This window comes from Ambystoma mexicanum, chromosome 4q (genome assembly GCF_040938575.1).
Source record: "Ambystoma mexicanum isolate Mex_15411 chromosome 4q, UKY_AmexF1_1, whole genome shotgun sequence".
Lineage (NCBI taxonomy): Eukaryota > Metazoa > Chordata > Amphibia > Caudata > Ambystomatidae > Ambystoma > Ambystoma mexicanum.
Genome location: NC_090928.1, coordinates 863,226,405 through 863,248,284, shown reverse-complemented (window position 1 = coordinate 863,248,284; position 21,880 = coordinate 863,226,405). Strand labels below are relative to the sequence as shown.

Here is a 21,880-nt window from a genome sequence, read left to right as displayed (position 1 = left end):
GAAAACCGGTCTGTGATTGTGTAATATTGTGGCGACTTCCCCTACATAAAGCACCATTCATTTATTTAAATACACTTGAGTTTTGATTAAACTGCCTGTTTCTTTCCCAGAATTGTGAGGTATGTGACAATTTAATTGTGAGGTATGTGAGGTATCATCACTTCTCCCCCAAGGGGGAGCCCTTTCCAATCAAGCTAGAGAGGTGCAGCTGCTACCCAGTAGTGCCTGTAGAGGTGGTTTAATGTGCAAGGACCTCATGGGGAGGGACTCCCCCTCCAGGGACAAGGACGATCACCTAGGGTACAGCCAGAGACGGGTCTGGGACCCCAACATAAATTCACAGGGCATCCCAGGAGATTCTCCTGGTCACAGTGGCAGCAATGAGCCAACTGTCCAAGAGCGAATGATCTTGGACCCCAAAGCCAGTGAAACAGACATCTAAGGAAATTTTCATTGTCATAGCGGCAGAGACATGTCCACTAAAACCCAGGAGGATTTTGGGCTTGGCTAATACTGTGAGAGAGTGGCAAAATAAAGATAACGTTGAAAGATATGTAAAATAACTTTCAGACACCAGGTGAAGGGTGTCTTTCTCCTGGTGAAGAAACGGAAGCCCTTTGAATATACGAGAGATACCAGGCGAAGGGAGACTTTCCCCCCTGGCTTTGTTGTGAACTACATTGGAGTGTATGGACCAATACGAGGAGAAGGGAGTTATTCTCCTAGTGCTCAAAATTTGTTGAACAAAGGTTTGGTTGGAACCAAAAGCCACATGTGGGTGTTCTAGACAAATATGAATTATCTGTCTATTCGAAGAAAACAATGTTCTGCATATTTCATGAATCAGAAGTCCTCAAATATCTTGCAAAAAATGTTTCTTCCTAGTTTCAAAACAATTCTATTTACTGTTTTATAAAACTAGGATGCAAGGGAGCCATCGGGGTAAAATCAGATCAACATACATCAAATTATTTGATTGTTTGATTGTTATTCAGATACAGTGCATCCATAATTATGGTGAAGGTGTTCATGGGTGTCAAATGAAATATTTGTGAGATTGGTATTAATAACTTCCATACATAGATATTATATATATTTGTATTTACATATGGAGAGAAATACATTTATTTGTATTTTGATCAAGAAAAGAATAAAATGAATAAAACATTGTGATTAGTAAATGGAATATTTCTCACAGCTGAAACAAAGAACATTGGAGACTCAGACCCTTTTAATTATGTGTCACAGATGACGCATAAAGCTGTCTCAAGGATGGTTCAAGAGTTTTTACTTCAATTTTTTGTGGGCCATAAAACCACCACCCTGTCTCTCTTTCTCCTCCCATGGGATTTCGCCCTTAACACACGTGCACCGTATTCTCCGGTTAATTCTACTGAATGGTAACCGCTACTGTCTATTATCTGTTTTCTGCTAATGTTGGTTCCTAGAGATAGGCTAACTCTCTCAGGGACTTGCTAGTATTCCATATAACAAAAGGATAGTGTGCTAATGACAACTTAAGTCACGCCCACTCACCTCTTCTCCTCTACATTCACTACCACTCCCCTCCACGTACTCCTATCAGTCCTGCCTCCACCATTTGATGTTACCACTCCTCCCACCTTGCTTTATTACTCCCCTCTCGTTCATTACTACTCCATTACACAAACACCCTCCTTTCACCCAGTACCAGTCAATTCACACTCACTCCTTGTACTAGGTTCTATTCACCTGCCACACAAACATGCACTTCATACTGCAGAACCACTTCACTAAACCAATACCACACCTGCTCCACTACCAGCCGCTGCTCCATCCTTCCTACTGCTGCTCGTTGGTCCACCTCCACTGCAGACCTCACCCCGAAAACCCACAATTCCTTATTACTGTTTGTATGGATTGGACAGCTTGCCCCAGCCAATCCTGTCCTGTCTCCCTTCCCAGGATGTGCATGTGTATGGGAAGTCTTCAAACGGAGGCTTACCCCGACTGACTTACTGTGCCTGCCTACCTTTACCGTCCCCGGAATCAACTCAGATCTCTGAACAAGGAAAGTGAGGTTTTATTTTACAGCAAAACCTTTCTCAATGCATTGCCTAAATCAGTCATGCATGCTCATCCAGAACATCACTGCACTCTGAATAAGAATGTATGGGGATAATGGTACTCCGAGCAGTCACATTGGAATTGGGTGTGGGAGTTTCTAGATGACCTGTTGCCTTTGGTAAGCTTTTTGATCGAGTAGTAGAAGGTGCAAGTGTCAACATAACTCCTAAAAATGTTTTTCACCAGAAGTGACATTTTTAGATCAGTAAAGACAAAACCTACCAAAATAAAGTAAATTTCTTTCAAGTGTAATTGTTTTCAGTAGTTTTAAATGTGCAATGATTGCATGCACTGCGTTTCTACGTTGTAAACATCTTGTCATATTTAATCAAATATGAATAGTTTATTCTTCAGTTCCAGTTTGTTGAAAAAGCCAAAGAGAAAGCAGTGAAAACAAAAGATTGCTGTCATGCTACTTTTGTTTTCATGGCTTTGCCACATGTGAGGAATATAGCGAAACAAAAACAGGCCATCAGTGGGGTGGGTAGTGCCAATAATGTTGTCCTGATACTGCTTTCAGTACCTTCTCCATCTTCCATGTTCATCTGTCGCTGGCTGATCAGTAGCTCTTTGCTGGCTGTGACTGGATGAAAGGCCTGGCTAACATGTGAAGTGGTTGGTGGGAGAAATTGCAGGTGTGCCACAATTCTAGGAGGCATGGGAGAGATGAAGTGGGAGAATACATGAAAATATAACTTTAGAGTGCTAAAACCGGACTTAGACCTAAAAGCAGGCATAATTCCTGCTATTACATCATGTATGATTGAATTACCAGGGATGGCGGCACAATGTAGCGAGCAGTGTGTTTAGGATGTTTCACAAATGTGTACACTCTACAGAGGGTGTTTCTATTGGTCATGCTCAGGAAATGTCCAAAGCACTTTAGGCCGGGCTCAGACAACCCTCTGTCAGTCTGTACAACATCTGGATCACTGAAACTATCAACCTATGTCAGGGCATGCCGATAATATTGATAATGCCGTAAAGACCTTTGATGCACTCGGATGCAACATCAGGCTGGTGACAACATGGATGTGAGGAATCCTGAGAAAGTGGGCCCCACCATCCTGCTTCTTGCTGCCCTGTATACCACTCAAGACTACCGGAAACTAGAGCCTGGTCAATGCTACTGGAATGAGCACCGCCTGCAAGGGGTTTAGCCAACAAATGATGGCCCAGTCTCATACAGTCTTACTTCTCTAGCCACATTTTATCAGCTTGACGCTAGGTATTAGTACCTCGTGGCCTAGATCGGATTTTGCTATACACTTGGAATGTTATATACTGTAAATTGTCGCTCAGTCCTGCCTTTCTTGCCACAGTTTATTAGCTTGCCACTATGTTTTAGTACGGTGCAGCCTAGGCTGGAATCTGCTATATACTGTATAAAGTTGTTGCCTATCTGATAGGTTCCCATAAGGACAGACCAAAGCGCGTATTATTTTCTGATCGCTGTCTTCTTTACGCATACTGCTCCTGTTCTCCTATGCTATGCAGACCGCCAACCACATTATAGTCACCCTTGTGATCACCCTAGCAGCTGTTCTATATTACAACAAAGGGGGCAACCGCTTGCAGCCAGCAATTTATTACCTAACGACGGTCTTGACGGCATCCACATTATTGGCGATTAAACCCACCAAATTTTGCCAACCTTTTAAATACACCACCTTGCACATATCCATTAGGCTGACCTCTTTCTTACCAGAATTAAACCTAGCTACTAAGCCCCACAGTACTGATCTAACCAGCCCTGTTGAAGCAGTAGATTAACTCCTATCCAATGGATCAGTCTATATGCGACCAAACCAACACCTAACCAGCATTGTTCTATCAATGCCAGAAACAGTAGGCTTGGCTCTAGACTTGCTAGTCATCTCACCATTCAAAGTAAACCTATAGACATACTAAGTCCTCCATCGGGGACCAACAACTCAATACCCAAGTCCAACTGCAAGAAAATAACAAGAGCTAACCGTAAGAAGAAATCCCCTACCTTTCATCACACTACTAGCCCCTATATCAAAGGTGCCTGTGGTAGCCCATGTCATAGATATAGACCTAATCAAGACTGGAGAAATTGACTTCCTAGCCATATCAGAAACATGGCTTCAGTCTTCGGACCCTGCTGCACTAGTAGATTTATATAACTCCTCTATTACACAAGCATTAGATATCATTGCTCCTCTCGAAATGAGAAAAAGTAAACCCAGAGCCCACTTTAACTTGTGGTTTACACCTCAGCTAAAAGATCGAGCAGAGAAAAGAAAATTGGAAGTCTTATGGAAAAATATGACCTCCAAAGAAAAAAAACAACAAATGAAATGTCTACGAAATACAAAGCGGAAATATTATGAACCAAAAGTGAAACATCTAACGGCAGGATCAACAAAGCTAGTTCTAGTACTAAGGAACTCTTTGTGATCTTGAGGGAAATTGAATCTCCCATTCCTCCAGAGGATTTGTGTGCATAGGATAAAATATGGTGTACCAACATACAAAATGCACTAGCCAATAAAATTGCCACCCTCTAAAATAAAATTGCTGACAAGAGACGCAACGCTATGAAACTAGACACCCACTACAGACCCCAAGAATTCTCTCACAAACTTCTACAAGAATTCAAATTCTCTCAAGCCACTAACCAAGAGGTGAAAAAGATTATTGCCTCACTCAAACCATCAAGATGCAAGGGAGATACTTGCCCAGCAGAAATGATCAAAGAGGCTGCCAGAGACCTGTAGCCTTCCATCACCAAATTAATAAACGCCTCATTCCGCGCTTCTTAAGGATGTATGGGTGCTACCACTGCTAAAAGAATCATCATTGGACCGAACCATTCCAACCAACTACAGGCCTATTACAAGTGCCCCATCCTTACTCAAAATAATAGATAGAGCTGCAGATCTCCAGATCCAGCTATACCTAGAGACTAATAACCTTCTTGGACTAAGAATCTGGCTTCAGACCACTCCACGGTATGGAAACTGCTCCGATAGATTTGGAAATGCAAATTGACCAACTTAAAGACAACAGACAATGAGCCTTACTACTTTTACTAGACCTATAGACCTATCTGCCGTGTTCGATTTGGTCGATCACAAAGTGCTTTGCAAACACGTGTACACTGCTGTCAACTTCTCTCAAGAAGCCACTGACTGGATTCAATCCTTCCTCAATAATAGGTCAATGAGAGTTCTCTCGTTCTGGCCACGTTGACCCCTCTCCTATAACTTGTGGTGTCCCGCAAGGTTTGTGCGTTTCACCGACCATGTATAATATATTTACAAAGCTGTTTGACCATTTGGATCATCTGGGTATCACCTACACTAATTATTCAGATGACACCTAGATACTCCTACCCCTTTTGGGTGATTATGACACAGACTTGGCCTTCGTCAACAAACTATATCTAATCATTCAGGCATGCATGGCAGCCGACGGCCTCTGCCTGAATGATGACAAAACGGAGATCTTGAACCTAGGAGCCCTGGCTAACCTTATCAAACTTGGCAGTCAATGCACTTCATTCAATATTGATGGCATCGATATTAAAGTTGCCAAGGAGACCAAAACCCTAGGATTCTACCTGGACTCAGCTTTGAAATTGGGGAAAAAAAGTCAACGATACGGCCTCTGCAACAGCATACACTGGCAAGCAGATACGGGTATGCAAACCTTTCCTAACTTCAAATAGTTGCATCACATTAGCGACAGCTTTAATCTTGTCCAAACTGGATTACTCTAATGCCCTCTATGCAGGAGCTAACACACAGATTCTGAACAAACTCCAAATATTACAAAATAATGCACTAAGAACAGCATTAAGCATTCCAAAGAGGAGACAAATCTCTGAGGTCAAAAGAAATCACAACTGGCTCTCCAGCAAGGATGGGATCCACTTGAAAATAGTTTCCATCACACACACATGTCTAAATAATGATGCACCTCAGTACCTAAGAGAACACATTCTGAGAAAAGCTTCATCACATCCCACAAGGACCGTAAACTCACACTGCATCGTAGTTCCCTGATTCAATCTGATAAAGGCCAGTGGCACCAGTTTTCCTGTGCAGGCCGCCCGCTTCTGGAACTCTCTGCCTACTCACCTGCAAATTGACCAGTCGTTCCAAAGGAAAAAATACAAAAAATTGGCTAGTCTCGAATGACATCTAACCGCCTCAATACCTCCACTGCCTTGACTCCGTATCGCTTCCATGCTTGCTCATTATGACCGTCAACCACTATTTTATTTTGATTGTATTTATCTCTGTGTGTAACTGTAACACTTGTAACCTCGTGCAATGCGCCCAGATACCTACTGGTTTGGTGCGCATCATAAATAAATAAACAAACTAGCCCTTCTTCATGCCCAATAGTTGCTCAAAACAACACCTTAGACCCAGGGACAGCATCCACCCATATTGTGGCATGAGTATAGTGTGAATATGCCATAAAGACCAGCAATGTCCCAACACCACCTAACATACGAACAATGCAGATGTAAGTAGGCAGGAGGAAACAGAGTTCACCACCCTGCTTTCTGCTCCTCTAAAACTTCCAGCGATTGGTGGGTACTCGCCCATCATGGGGTGCCCAAGTACATATGCTAGAGGTAGGACTGACCACTTCTTCAGTATCACACCGGGCCCAGACAGTCTTCAAGAGGGTCGACCTTGAAATATTGTGTTTCTAGAGTTGGGAAAATTACAGATATATCCGGGTAGGGAACAATTCTCATCAAGCCAAGCAGAAATCAGACTCCTATTGAACAAGGACAGAAAGAAACTATAATGTGCATGCTTCTTTGGAATGGACTGAATCATCCAGAGTTCATTCTGTCCCAGAAGCCATTTAATGCCTCGCTTTGTGTGTGCCTGATGTTCCTGAAGACCTACCTGAATGATGGTTCACACGGCTACTGTTTCACCTCGCTTGACCGGACACGTCCATTCTGCGGTTCATCTCCGACTCCCTTCCCAAATTCCCATTCCGGAATCCAATGGAAATTCTACCCCTGCATCACTGCTCTGAAAACCATTCTGTTTCTGAAACCAACATCTTCTCCATTCCAATTTCAACTCTGTTCAGGAACCAAACCCTGCACGAAAAGAGCACCACTAGAATAGGACTCTATTATAAAGGACTTGTGGTTTTCAAATCTAGAAATTAGCACTTTAGAAGGTGGCAGGCATTTACCTTGTTAAAAAAAAAATGAACATTGGGGAGGAACAATTAACCAACTTGGGAGAAGGATCAGAGTTGCCTTGGCTTATTTTCCCAAGATTTATATGTAGGCTTTGCTGTTTTTCAGTGAAATCCAATAAACACCGGACAAACACCCCCCGAAGAGAACTCCCCTTCTAGGTTTAAACTGAAAAACACAGTTTCTCCTTTCCCAGTGGTGCCTTAGTATGAGCAGGTATGGGTTGAAGTTTGGAGTTGAAGGGGTGGCTGGAGAAGGGACTTGCAGACAATAGGTAAACAGCCCTACTCCCCTATGTATGCTTGTTTGCTTTCTCCCATTGCTTCCCCTACTGTCCCCTGACCTCATTCAAAAACACTGTACATTAAATGTTACATCATTTTCTTTGTAAAAAATCAAATGTATTCATATGTGGTCAGAGCTATTTTGAGGAATTGTTTAAGCGGTTGCAAATGCATCCATCAGTGCTTAACTATTTTACAAGTACGATTGCTCTAAAATGGCCTACACTCATTGGTCGCATGCCACTACGGGTGAGGGGCACTCCACCCTCCCCACTTGAGTGGCAGGCAGCACGGTCCACAAGTAAGTATGCTCTTGCGTTTCCATTTCTATGCGCAGCCCTTTGGGCAATAATGAGAGTCTGGCCCAGCCAACATATTATTGCACTAGCAGTGTACACATGCTGCCTAACATGAGAGGAGCCTTCGCCTGCCAGTCAACATGTTCACGTTGCAGTCGCACATCTACATCCCGGACGGTAGGGCCATCTGGTCAAACCTGTAGCTGAGCGGGCACATTTGAAGGGTGCATGCAGGTGTGCTTTGTATGTAATATGTATGTATATCGGGGTGTTTTTGTGAATGTGTGCATATGTAGATAGAAGAGTTTGTGTGCTCAATGGAGCCCCTAAATTTAGGGACGGGGTGCTCAGGGCGTGGCTTTGTTTCCTGCTTTACTCTTGATGCACAATAGAGTGAATAAAGTGTAGATTCACAGTACTATGTATCAAGGGTAAAGCAGAAATGTTAAGTATTTTTACATTGAATGTAGGCAAGTTTAGCCAGTTAACACTCATTTTTGCTTTAACCTTGATGCAGTTACTGTGTTAAGTGTGAACTGTTGTCACTAACCTACATTTAATATAGGCAAGTCTAGCCAGGTAGTAACACTACACACTTTACCCTTAATAACATTTATGTTTGCTTTACTCTTGATGCCAAGTAAAAATGCCATGCCATATTACGTATATACAGACGGTCACTACTAGTGTTAGTCTGCATATACTTACTTGATGTTACATGGCATGTTTTACTTTGCATCAACAGAAAAGCAAATACAAGTGTTATTACTTGGCTAGACTGACCTACATTAATAGTGCCTGTCGGCACCTATTTTCGAATGGTGGCATAACATTTTGTTTTACTTGGCATCAAAGGTAAAGCAAAGACAATACGTGCTATTACTTGGGTAGCTTGGCCTATGGTCTCAGTGTGCAGTTACTTTCTTACTGTAGCATGGCATGTGTTTCTTTTTACTTGGCATCAAGGGCAAAGCAAACATGAACAATGTTATTACATGGCTAGACCGTCTTACCTTGATGACACCAGTCTAGCCATATATTCTGTGTGTGTCATAACATTTTGTGCTCTGCATCAAGGATAAAAGCCATTGTGATTGTGTACTACACTATATCTTGGTATAGACAGTCTGTATATACTTTGTTTCTGTTGCATGGTATTTTATAATACTGGCATATATTGGTGCAGCATGCATAGACATGTATGGGCAAAGCCAGCATGAACATGTTTTATATACTGGCATATGTTTTGGGCAAAGGCATCATGAAAGTGTGTTGCAAAATGGTCATGTGCAGTGTTGGTTACTTCCATCTATTTGGCGGTTCATGTGCTACAACACAACTGATCAATGAGAAATTGTGTAAAAAGCTAGACAGTTTGCAAAGTGCTGTAAATGCACCATTCTAACATCTGAACCCCTTATTTTAAAAATGTAGGTGGGGGCCTAATCCCTCTTGTTGGGTTTGAAGTCCATCGCTATGCTCGGTCGCTCCCCCATATTAGGCGCATACATTTATTTCTCTGCAATTCAAAAATTCACAAGCCACCACTGCCTACCCTTTGTTGGACTGAAATGAGCACAATTTTCTGAAAACAGACTTTCCTAGTAAACAAAAAAACTAAATATGTACCAACAAGGGTATCATTACAGACAGGCACTAAAGGAGAGAAACAAAGCGACCACCTGCCAAATGGCTGAAATTATGCAAGACCATTGTTGAACATCAATTTGTTGTGATCATGCTAGACCCACCCCATCTGCTTTGGTTTGCCACCTATTTCTCTTAAGCCCCTCCCTCTCAACATAAAAAATAGACACAACAAAGACATTTGAAAACAACAAAAGTAAAAATAAGGAAAACAAATAGCTAGTACATTGGACGTGGGGCAAGGGGGAAGACGTCTTACTAATGGAAGGACTATTTTCAACTATCCACATGACAAATCCACTCTGATACCAAGGCCACAGGATGTTGTCAAAGTTGTATTTTTATTGGTGGGAAAAACATAATAAGGTTGTTGAATCATAGGTCTTCATTGGCAGAGTTGGGCACATGCTAATTTGATATCCAACATACAGTCAACCTCATAGGTGGTTCAATAGGATTTGGCCAATTGAAACACCAAACATTTGGCAAAAGAGCCTTGGTTGACACCCCAGTGCCCTTTGGCAAAGGTATGTTCAGATGCTGCTCTTCTGCCCCTTCCCAACAACAAGCATCAAGGATGCCATCAAGAGTTTGGCGGAGCTAATCTAGCTGAAACTAAGAGCATAGTGGGGTACAGTGCTGTGCTTAACTTTCTATACACCTGCACTGGCTTCCCAACAACAGTATTGGTAGTTTAGAAGATCTAACAGTCACAATTGCTTTAAGGTAGTGATGCCCTGTGTGATGGGTTCGGCTCTCCTCTTAAATTATTTATTTTAGATGAACTGTTATTGACCAAAATGGCATCCACTTAACACAAAATAATAATACAAACAGTTATGGAAGATGACATGTTGCATCTTAACCAAGGATTGAAGGCAATGGGTGGTGGGGGAGAGGACAGAAATACAATAAAGAGATTGGTGGTGTTACTGTAGAAGTGCCAGAAGATGTGACATGCTCTAAAGAATTATCATTAATACTAATGGTCAGAGAGGAGGTGTTACACTAAACCGAAGGAGCAGAGCACTGCTCGTCTAGAGGAGACTGAGCTTTGGAAGGCTCAATGCCACAAATGGTGGGATTGAAGTGCCCGAGTTTACCAGTTCATGACCATTGCTTGTGTAGGAAGGATAGTATTAGGCGCATGTACAAGTTATGATCTTAGATTACTGAGGCCCTGTCCAGGATTGCATCAATACGTTTTAAGTATCTAAGTATCTTTTGTAGTGTATACTACAAAAAAAAAGTGTAAAACTCTGAAAAGATAACATTCCTAGAATGGCATGTTTACTTCTATGCCTTGGCCAACCAAACCTAAATGCAGAGGGATCCTTAGGGCTGCTGAGTGGTGGCATTTACCGAGTATGGGGGAGGGGATAGATGAGCAACTGCAAGCCACACATTTATGGGCAGTTTTAACTTGACATAGTCAAATGTAGTACCCCAAGACTACAAGGCCCACAATGCATTTGGTGGAGACCTGAAAGCCAAGATTGCTGTAGTACTTACGTTGGGAGATTAGAAGTGGCAATCCCCGCCCAAACCACTACTAAACAGTATTGTAGAAGTTAACTGAATGATTAAAAAAAAGTTATGAACTGCTGGAGAAGTGTGAGTGAAAAAAAACGTTGGAGTGCATGGATGCTACTTACCATTGTGAAATACGTCAGCTAATCACTTCCCCAAATAAACATTAGGTAGAAGAGCATTCGTTTCCAAAGGGCACGAAGCTGTTAAATAGATGCAACATCTAAAACGTTTTAATTTATATGCTGCCCTTCCCTCCATAGTATAATTCACCTACCAGCATCGTTTGTCCATGATGGATAGAACTGGGGAAATGGGCGACTATAACCTTTTTGGGGTGCTAACATTTGCCCTAGGTTCACTGTACTCCACCTGAATATTCTAGCAAAGTTTTAAGCACCTTCTGTCTAAATCTTGTTCATTGATGAGCCATCGGAGGATGCCGTCGTAGGACAAGGGAGACATTGTGTCAACAACTACGGGTCGTCACTAACACAAGCCACCATTAGTGGACGTGGATCCAAAAGGTTGTTGCCCACAGTGAAGTCTTCGCACACAGCCCGTCCAAGTTCTATACAGAACTAACTGTTTGGACTTGTCACCATTGATATTAATACACTATCATGATAGAAGACGGCACTGATGAAGATGGCTATTATTAAAGCAAGTCATTGAAACTGGTCAACAGTTTCAGTTTGGGAAAGATGCTGGAAACTAGCATATACCAGACTGCCTGATCACAGAGAGCAAGGTTCTGGCGATCCCACTTCATCTTCGTAGTAATAGTGCCTAGAACTTATTCCAAGATTGTGTGCATGTTTTTAAGTAGTAGTGGAATTTGATCCAGATAGATAAAACTCTGTAGGTCTGGAGACATTGACACTTTAAGCTCGTAGTTCATCGCATCTATGGTCTCTGTTGGGTGCCAAGACTTGTATAAATACCGATAGAAACAGTAGCGAATGGCCAAAGTCACTTTTTTTTTACCAAGACACCGTAGAGAAACTGCTGATTTTCTACTTGTTCTATCCCTTCCTGGATAGGCGGCCCACCACCAGCTCCTACGTTCAGGGGGTGGTGGGTTTAGGGACAGATCGATGTGTGCTGTCCCTTGCAGACATCAGTGTCTTGGTACATATAGTAATAATTGAATGAATATGTCGGTCAATTTTGGGTGGTATGAAATGTGATTAGAGAACCCCTGCAGTACTTCAAAGTAGGTCCTCTCAAGTGTCTTTCGGTATTGATGAGCTTCACCAATTAATTGACAAGCACTTAGAGAAACATCGACAAATGCCTTGTGTTCCTTTGTTAAATGGTTGGAATAAAAAACTAAAAAAGGAGGGCATTAGTGATGATGCTCAAAACCAGCAATGGAGCAAATTCAGATAATTCAGACACTACATGCTTCATTCCAAAAACGAATAGTCCCCACATTACTCAAACAAGCAATTAAAACGTAATTTATGAAAATAATAAATCACAGCACTGACGAGATATCCAACAGGCTGATCTACAACCTTCCTTTTCCTAGTCAAAACATTAGATAGATGAGCAGCAATACAACTTCAAACATATAGTTAATACTCAGGCCTTTACAGACAATCAGGCTTCCAATCTCATCAGCGAACATACACAACATTAATGGACATGATCATCAAGTTGACAGGCACCAACCATAAAAAAGACCTAGTCCGACTCGACTTTTCAGGAGTGCACGATATGGTGAGCCACGATATTCGCCTAGAGAGACGAGACCTCAATGGGGTTGGTAGACCAAGGATTACTCTGGATTCATTCTTGATCAAAGATAGAATTGCACACGTACAAATTGGCAAATTGCTTGCCAAAACCACATATCAACACTGCTTGGAGAGAACAATAATATTTTTAAATCCTCAACTTGCAATAAAAATTGGAGGATTTCCAACAAACATTTTAAGGCAGAAAAAAACCACAATCAAGGGAAGTCTAAGCTCAACCATATATATATATATATATCTAAAACGAATGGGCCAAATCCTTAGGCCCACCACCACATCTACTGACAGAACAAAAACTGATGAATTATATTCAAAGCAAGCTTGCCCTTACATCAGGAAAAATAAATGCCTTAACAAAGAGCAAACACTATCAAATTCACATCTTGAAAAACATCATCCCTTTTCAACAAACGAATCACAAGACATGTGGACTAGTCTTAAGCAGCCTCGACCACTGCAACGGAAACTACATCAGTCTCCCTAAGTGCCTCGTAAAGCATCACCAGCTACTTCAAAACAGGGAGGCCAGACTGATTTTCCACCTTAATAAATATGAACACAGTTCATCAGCATTGCAAACCCTTACATAAGTGTTGATAAAAGAATAAAAGTTCCCAGACAGCTCAATAAATACTCCAAGTCTGATGGAGGGTTCAATGGTTTTTGTTTGCTTTTCCATGGCTCCAGGCCATCCCTCGCTCATCTAAAAAGCGCCAATCCTCCCTAGCCAATGCACCCTGCTCCCACGGATAGTATATACAGCAAATGTCACACTGTCTACATTTTTAATGGTACTAGAAGTGAAGACCTAAAAGCACAACATCTTCTCTTTCTAAATTCCCTCAGCAACTTCCTAGACTAATCCTACTCTATCCAAAGGTTATTAATCTGAATGGGGTGTTCTACCCTTCCTTCTGTAAACTCTCTGCCCAATTTGGTCTCCTTTCTATCAAGCACATGTACTCTTCTCCCTCTACCTCTCACTTTGCCACCCACCTTCACCATTACTCCCTACATCTTCCTCCGTTGTCTCTCCAATGTCTCTCACGCTTAAGCCTCGTCTCCAACCTTTGATGCTTTGATGTTACTAGTTTTTCCCTGATAAACCCTCCTCCACTGTCCTACTCCCTCCTTTGCTGTACTACTACTGCTCCACCCCATATTCTATTCAAACACTTTCTTTTCACTCGCACACATACTTCACATTCAATGCCTGCACTCCCTCTCCTTAACACTCTTGCCACTCTTCTACACACTAACCAATCCCTCATCTGCTTAAAATAAAAATAACTTCCATATTACTCCACCATCTTTCCTCCTGCTGGTCCCTTGGTCTGCCACCTCCACCAATCTCACCAGAGCAACGCATCCCTTAACACTTCCTGTTGCTTCTTTTAACCACCACCCTATTCCATGATTGGTTCTCCAACCCTGACCAATCTGGCCCGGTTTCCCCCTCGCAGGAGGGATAGGAGTTACAGGCCCTTTTAAAATGCAAGTTAAGCCTCACTCCTTTCCTTCTGCTGGGCCGCCATGCTGCAGGATTGCCGTCAGTGCTGCAACGTGTCCATGTTCATGTTGGGGGTCTGAGGTGTGGCCCCCCCTTGTGGTAAGCACAGTCCATTGAAGCAGCTGCTGCTCTCTTTGAAGTTCCTGGTGGTCTAAGGCGCCAACCCTGTATTCGTCCTCTGGTGTCTTGAGGCTGATGTATGGAGTGGACATTCGGGGTCTGGCACATAGGTGCTTCAGCTCCAGTCTGTGTTCCTATTCCTCCCGTGGCCCTGATTGCATAGCACTCATGTATGTTCGCGGATGTGGAAACAGTGATTTTCTTTCTCCGCCGGATCATTCAGGGGTCTCTGCATGGGGTGCTGCTAGTTGCCTGACTTGTGGGTACTACCTTTCCTGATTTGTTGGGTCTCCGAAATGAGAAGAGAAAACTCTGCCAGCATTTCGGGACATAGGCACGGGGTGATGCAACTTAGTACTGCACGTGAACAAACTGTCAGATGTGGGCTTCGGGGACAGGAATTGGGGGTACCCACCCCCCTCCAACTCCAACATTCCCCTCAAGGATAGGACTGGCTATGAGTTCTTCCTGGAAGGCCTCCAGCCCCAGGCTGAGAAGGGATTCCATTCCCACTTGACAAGGTCATGATACTGAAAACACTGTTCACTATGCACACACACTATTGGAAGAAAAGACCCAGCAACCTATCCACATGACTATCAGGCTACCAGCCAGCAAGAAAAATGAGAACACCCACAGAAAAAAAGAATTATGAAATATGCAGACCAAAAAGAAAGAAAACAATGGCTGGCTGCAGATTAGGGGCATCACAAGGTCATTTGAAGAATGTCTCAGCACAGCTTTGCAAACAAAACGAATTTGAAAGATTCAAAAGTGGTATGAAAAGGGAGCCTCTACAAATGACATTTATGGATGAATAGCATCCCCTGAAGAACTTTGTAAGGTGAACTGCTTTACTGAAAACCAAATGAACACTTACATACAATAAGCACTTTAACAGATTCCCATGAATCTGACGTGATCTGACCATCGCAATAAAGGGTTGATTGCATTTCCTTTTTCTTCCCTTACCAAAGCTCCTCCCCCTCATCAGTCCATGTAAGTTCTCTGAAGGGAATTGCCTTTGCCTGTGCTACCTGTATACAACATACCAAATAACTACTTGGGGAGATCTAGAGTATGATTTGGTGCTGCTGTGGGAAGGCTGGTCTTTGATGTGTTGAAATATCTATTGTATTGCTCATCAGAAATGCCTGCAAATCTTACTTATTTGTATCCAGTTTCTTTGGACAATAGCAGTGTAAAATGCCCAATATGGCCAAATAATTTTCGAACTTTTCTAACAAGTGGGCACCACAACCTCTTTTTGCAGTGCTCAATAATCTGCAATACTTCCTTGCGGCTATGATCCTTTTAGTGGTGACATAAAGTAAATGCACCCAGTCTGCCCAAGTTCAGACGTACGGTTAAATGTTTTTATGCGTCTACAGATATGGATAGGTGTAGGCACAATCTCATAAGCAGAGACTTAATGTTAACCTTTTGGCATGACTTTAAATCATCTGAAGAAAATTCTTGTTATTTCAGGCATTGAGAATTCATACAAAAAATATGAAGATGGTCCTGGTCTTGGAGACAGCGCCTTAATTTCCAGCAGTGGGCATGTTTCACCACAGTACCCAACGCCCACGCGCAGGAGACATCGAACAACCTTCAGCCAAGAACAACTGGAACACCTAGAGGCAACATTTAACAAGAACCATTACCCAGATATCTACTGTAGAGAGGAGCTGGCCCGGATTACCAAGCTCAATGAGGCACGAATACAGGTATAAGAATGCATTTTGCCATGGGAGAAGAGGGGGGTTATTGCCAAAATCAATCGGTTTGTATTCCGCTCCAGCCATTAGAATGAATCAGAATTAATTAGGACCAGTGTCACAGATGGCTTCAAGAACAACAACACTCGAGGAGGAGGGTCAAATGTTTTTATTAAGATTTCTGCAAAGGGGCTGGTTATGAGCCGCCCCCTCTCTCTCGTCTTACATGGGCTTTTCCATCCCTAGCCGGTGTCCGTAACCCCACAGGTTGTCATTAGAGATCAGTAACCCCTACTATCTAAAATCTCACTTGTTGTTTGTGAGGCCTGAAGGCAAACACCTTATCTATCCGACTCCCTCTGGGAATTCCTAGGTGGATCACATCCAGGGATCCCACACAAAATCACAATGATCTTTACGACTGAGTTAAGTGCCTTTCAATTACCCAGGCTCCACTTGCCCTTTTGTCTCATGCCCTTGTACTCCTCTCCCTAAGATTCTCTTAACTCTACATTTCTCCTTCTCTCCTCCTGGTATTACTCCCATCGTCTCTCCCCTCTCTCCCTCATACTTAATCTTCTTTCCCTCTCCCTACTGCCTACATCTACTCTCTCTCTCCTACACTCTCCTACCGCTACATTCGCCTACCACTACATTCTGCTATCACTATACTGCTCTCCACCCATACCTTCTCCAACAGTCCCATTCCTTTCAATCTCAGTCACCCTTCTCAGTCACTATCACACCTTCCTGCATGATTCCTTTACCCTTACTCATATTGCATGCACTCGCATACCCAAGCCCCACCTTCTCTTTAGGAACCAATTTCTGACCTTGCACACTCTTGAGAATTCTTCTCCATGCTCTGCTCCGCTGTCCTCCTTCCGCCTGGTCTCTTAGTCCTCCTTATCCTCCCTTGACCTCACCTAAACAACTAACACTGCTTCCTATCAGCTGGTTCCCCAGGCCAACCACTGGCTTCCTTCTAAATATGGGCTAGATTACAATCACTAAAATCATGTAATGGGCCTTAAGACTCACCCCCCCCTTTTCATACTCTGGTCTGACACCAGCTGGAAATGGATGCCCACTACAAACAAAGTAATGTGTTAGACTGCATCGCCAGTGTGGTGTTCCCCAGCCTCTCTGCTTGCTGCTGCTGCTGCCGCCTCTCTCTAGGATGAGCTGCTAACTTGGGTCTCGGCCACTAGGAATCCTGGTATGCATGCTCCTGTAAGAAAAGAGAACATTGGCGAGCATGTTGCCTAACAGGTATGGAGCATGAAGAAGTGGTACTTGACATATTCAGCCAGGCACATGTAGAAAGGAAAGAGACTGGGCCCTCCCAACTCACTGTGGGGCATGCCAGTTTGTCAAACCCCAGTGGTAGGCCTCCTGCCCCAGGGTGGGAGGGGATTCCCTCTTGTCAGGGTTACATTGCTGACCCTCAAACACTGAGTGGCACAATGTTAAACCAATACCCAAAGTAGGACGCCCACATGGCTTGATCTTTCAGAGCCACATCTTGGGATCTGCAACCAGACACATTGGGAAAGATCCAAGATGTTCCATTTTGTAGAAAGAGGCAGGTGTGGCAGTCCACGGGGGATTGCATTCTTCATTGCTGGCGTCTTCCTATCTGAAACATATGTTGCTAAATCCGACACATATTTCCCCTCATCCGCCATGCACCCTAGATTTTTACACATCTGTGACAAAATGCTATCTGAGAGGTCTGCACTCCTGAGTTTACCTCACAATTGTAGGAACAAAGTAAAGGTGGATATTGCAGGAAAGTGTCTTGCCAAATGTATCCCCTGTCTACCTGTGACCAAAGATGGTCTTGGTGGTTACACCAAAAATGGATAATGGCCAACACGGCAAGTCACCAAAGCACTAACCATCATTACAGTGATGCATGTAAACGTCTGTGCACAGCCCTAAGTAAGGGGTACTGCAGCAACGCACAACCTTCCAAACACACACATTTCGTGCAGCCTTAAAAGTCCACATGAACATCTGTGTTGCAGCTTATTTTTCTTTAACAGCCCATTGGCAAGGAAGATGATTTAAAATAATTCTGATATCTAACCAAGGACATAAACATTTACCAAAGGGCAAGGTTAATCGTGAAAACTGCCAGGCCAAAAACCATAGCCAGGCACAATGAGACTTTATTGAACAAAGGAAAGCCTCCTGTTCAAACTGCATTGGTGTTCCCAAAGCTCCATCAGATTTAGTGGCACTGCACTACCAAATTGGCTGTGCCAGTAAACAGAAAGCAGAAGATTGCCAAAGATAAGTTCCGGTTCATAAAAAGAAAGTAAGCTCCATACGTGTTTCGACATAAATGCATGTGCTGAGCTTGCCATTCAGCAATGTATTTCTGGGACCGAATGCAAAGAGTGAAACAACAACCCTTCTCTCAGAATTGATACCAGCTGATTGCAGAAACCACAACACATCTTCTGACTAGCTGCAGAAATTTGAGCGATGTATACACTAACAGGTTTTTTTTATAACTTAACATACAAAAAGGACAACTATTACACCGAACAATCATGGCTTTGATTATTTTGGGGGAATTTGCATTACATTTTAAGTTATACCATAAGTGGTTGCACATTGAAAAACAAATTACCTGCAAATAATCTCTCTGACTAGGAATATAATAGCATATGTGGGAGACGGGTAATATACGAAGATCAAAATTGTATGCCTAGAATTAATCCGAGGTTGTCATAAAATATACACTAAAGCATAATTGACTAAGGTTGGGCTAAGGAATGAGGTTACTTTGTTCATGAAATGATAGCTTTTGTTGTATGGAATTTGAACGCATTTTAGCAATTGTTATTTATGGGTTATCCTTGTGGCATGTATATGTATGATGTGTTAAAAGGTTTACTTAACCATAGTAAGACTAATCAAAAAAAAAAGCTAGCTGGCTGTGTTGAACCTGGGACACAGTATCCCTTGTGCCCTACTGACACTTCCACACTTTATGTAGGTGTGAAGGTAGGACGTCCAAAGGCTGAGTGAAACCCACAACAGGTTCTACATGCTAACATGGCCACCTTTTTAAACGTGTGCACTTTGTTCATGCACTTTAATGACAAAAATGCGAACTGTACCTTCCCACATGATTCTCCATCTCCTTAAACACAATCCCCCAACTTTAGTTCATAGTTTACATCTGTTGCACCAATCCACACGCCATCTAGACATAGGTGACTAACACAGTCTTGGCCACACTCGTATAACTTTAATGGGTGAAATGCACACACGCATAATAGCAGTTCCCAATTCTCCCAAATTTCGACTCCAGTCCCTCCGAGAGCGTTCAAACAACAAGAGCGTTGGGACCACAATTAAGGTGAAAGGTGCTATACAAATGACAACATGAATGAATGACTTTGTTGAAATTAATTCAACCGTTTTTATTTTTTTTAAAATGGGTGTTCCCCCATACCACCCTTCCAAAACTCCCCCGTCCCATTGTCCACTATGCTCCCACCTCTATACCCCCCACATACACACACATATGTATTAAATTGGTCCATTAGGACCAAAAGTGCACAAACCATGTGCAAGCCTATGAAAAGACGCATTACGCCCATAACAGACTCCTGGAGAATGCAGATCATGGGATGATTAGAGCACGTGCAACGGGGGGGCCCTTTGTGCTCAAGGAGTCAGCAAACAGGCAGAGCAACAGCAAACTGGGAGCTCAGGAACCCGGATATGACAGCATGCAAGCATCTGCCATCCGGCAACTCCGGCAGAAGCAAGGCACCCTAGGAAACAATGCAGAAGATTCCACCAGCAAAGGTGGTGACTTCGAACCTACAAATCTGCTGCATGGGATTGCAAATAAATTGGACAGGAAGCACCCACTGTGTTGGGTTACTTCTTGGGGTTTTATGGACTCAAGATTCTGTCCATTCGAGTGAAGACATTCTCATTAATATTAAGGCATTTATTGAGCGCAGGCCTAGCTTCCGGAAGCAACAGAGCACTTTACAAGTCATGGGGTAGAAGGACACAGTGAGGGAAGTAGAGGTATAAGGAAAGGTGAGCTAACAGGGGAGGGCAGGCATTTAGGCACAAGGGATATACAAGCAACTAGGGTAGGAAACAGGGGGAGCAGATCCGCCAATCTCAAGTTAGCAAGTGTCCAACTAAAACACACACTAAAACACACAGATCCCCCTTTACAAAAAGCACCCCTGCCCCAGTGTCTTGTGGCTGACGGGAAATGTTTTTCTCCTCCACGAGAATGAAGATTCAAGTAGACTTTTGAATCGTAAAGGATTGGGATTTTCCTGCGAAATGAAGCAGGGCAAAATTGATGTAGAACTGTGCCACCCACCCCAGTATTACACGGTACGCACATGTTAAATGGAATATAAAGTACTAACTAAAAAGAAGTATATATATGTGTGTGTGTGTGTATATATATATATATATATATATATATATATATATATATAAAACCATGAAGCCATAAACAGGCTAACTAGGTTAAAAAAATTAAACAAAACCAACATGAGAGGCCTTTGGTGAAAATGTCAGACTGGGGAGGTTGCGGTGGTGTAGGTTCGATTTAAAAGTCTTGCAGAGGCATGATTTTGTTTTGGATGCAAAAGGCTGTGTCTAGAGACGCTGCAGATTGCAACAAGGTGGCAAAGATGTATGGGAGGTTGTGGTGATGCTATAAGTGATCTTCTAGGCGTCCCCACATGTGTAAAGTCAAGACGCGCTTTTGTACATTGAAGATTTTACTGTAAAAGTACACAAGATTTGTGAGGCTGACAACATTCCCTGGACAATTGTTAATGTAAATTGATTAGCTACAATGTAATTTGCTATGCATCAGTCACTGTTGAATACACATCAATACATATATTTGATATCTTCAAAGGTGTGGTTCCAGAATCGCAGAGCAAAGCATCGCAAGCATGAAAGAGCAAACCAGAAATCAGTGGCTCCTTCTTTGATTTCAGCCTGCAACAGTCTAATGCCTGGGGTTGGCTCCGTGCCCACGCCGTCGCGCCAATATCAGTACCCACATGCCCTCAACCACATGCCGCGCTTCACCTCCATGGCAAGCAACTGTTACTCTACGCACGCCACCGTTGGTCAGTTCTCGTGCTCAAGCAATCACCCACACATGTCAACTGCTCCAGCACCCTCCCGCCAGCACGACGAGTGGTACACTCCACTGCGATCTGTTAACTCCCCAAATGCTGGGATGCCACCTTCGATGCTCTCCCTGACATCGATATCAGCATTGGAGCCTTCAGTTCACTGGAATTAAAAATATGCCTGATAACCAACCACAGGTTAAACAATGTCCAGAACACATGAACAGATTTATGAACTTTGCAAACAATTCTGTAAATGTGAAAAATATTGTGCTAAAATATCTGAAGCCAAAAAAAAGGCTCGAGTTTTCTGCTGATTGTTTTAAAATAAATGTAATAAAAAATGCTCTGAAAAATGTAACACATACATTTCAGTGCTCTTTGGACAGCATTGTTTCATATCGTCATCTGACATTTGAAATGTATACATAATATAACAATCAACCATGTATGTAAGCACAGGATGTAACTGATTTGATGTGGAGTTCTAAAGAGCAAAGTGATCCTAGAGTGTTAGAACAAAGACGCAAGAAGGTAGGTCATCCTA

The 21,880-nt window shown here is 42.8% G+C and overlaps 1 protein-coding gene across 1 annotated transcript; it reads left to right on the top strand.

Annotated features, from left to right (window-relative positions):
• Positions 1 to 5,536: 5,536 nt before the first annotated feature.
• On the top strand, positions 5,537 to 21,670 carry LOC138467300 (homeobox protein unc-42-like). Its single transcript, XM_069607289.1, has 3 exons — positions 5,537 to 5,774; positions 15,954 to 16,195; positions 21,111 to 21,670. Exons 1-3 carry the CDS (start codon positions 5,537 to 5,539, stop codon positions 21,504 to 21,506), a joined length of 876 nt encoding a protein of 291 aa, XP_069463390.1. The 3' UTR covers positions 21,507 to 21,670.
• Positions 21,671 to 21,880: the final 210 nt, after the last annotated feature.

Coding starts and splice junctions, on each gene's coding strand:
- LOC138467300 (XM_069607289.1), top strand. CDS start 5,537: ATGGCAGCCGACGGCCTCTGCCTGAATGATGACAAAACGGAGATCTTG. Junction 5,775..15,953: donor ACACTGGCAAGCAGATACGG/GTATGCAAACCT, acceptor TTGTTATTTCAG/GCATTGAGAATTCATACAAA. Junction 16,196..21,110: donor TCAATGAGGCACGAATACAG/GTATAAGAATGC, acceptor ATATCTTCAAAG/GTGTGGTTCCAGAATCGCAG.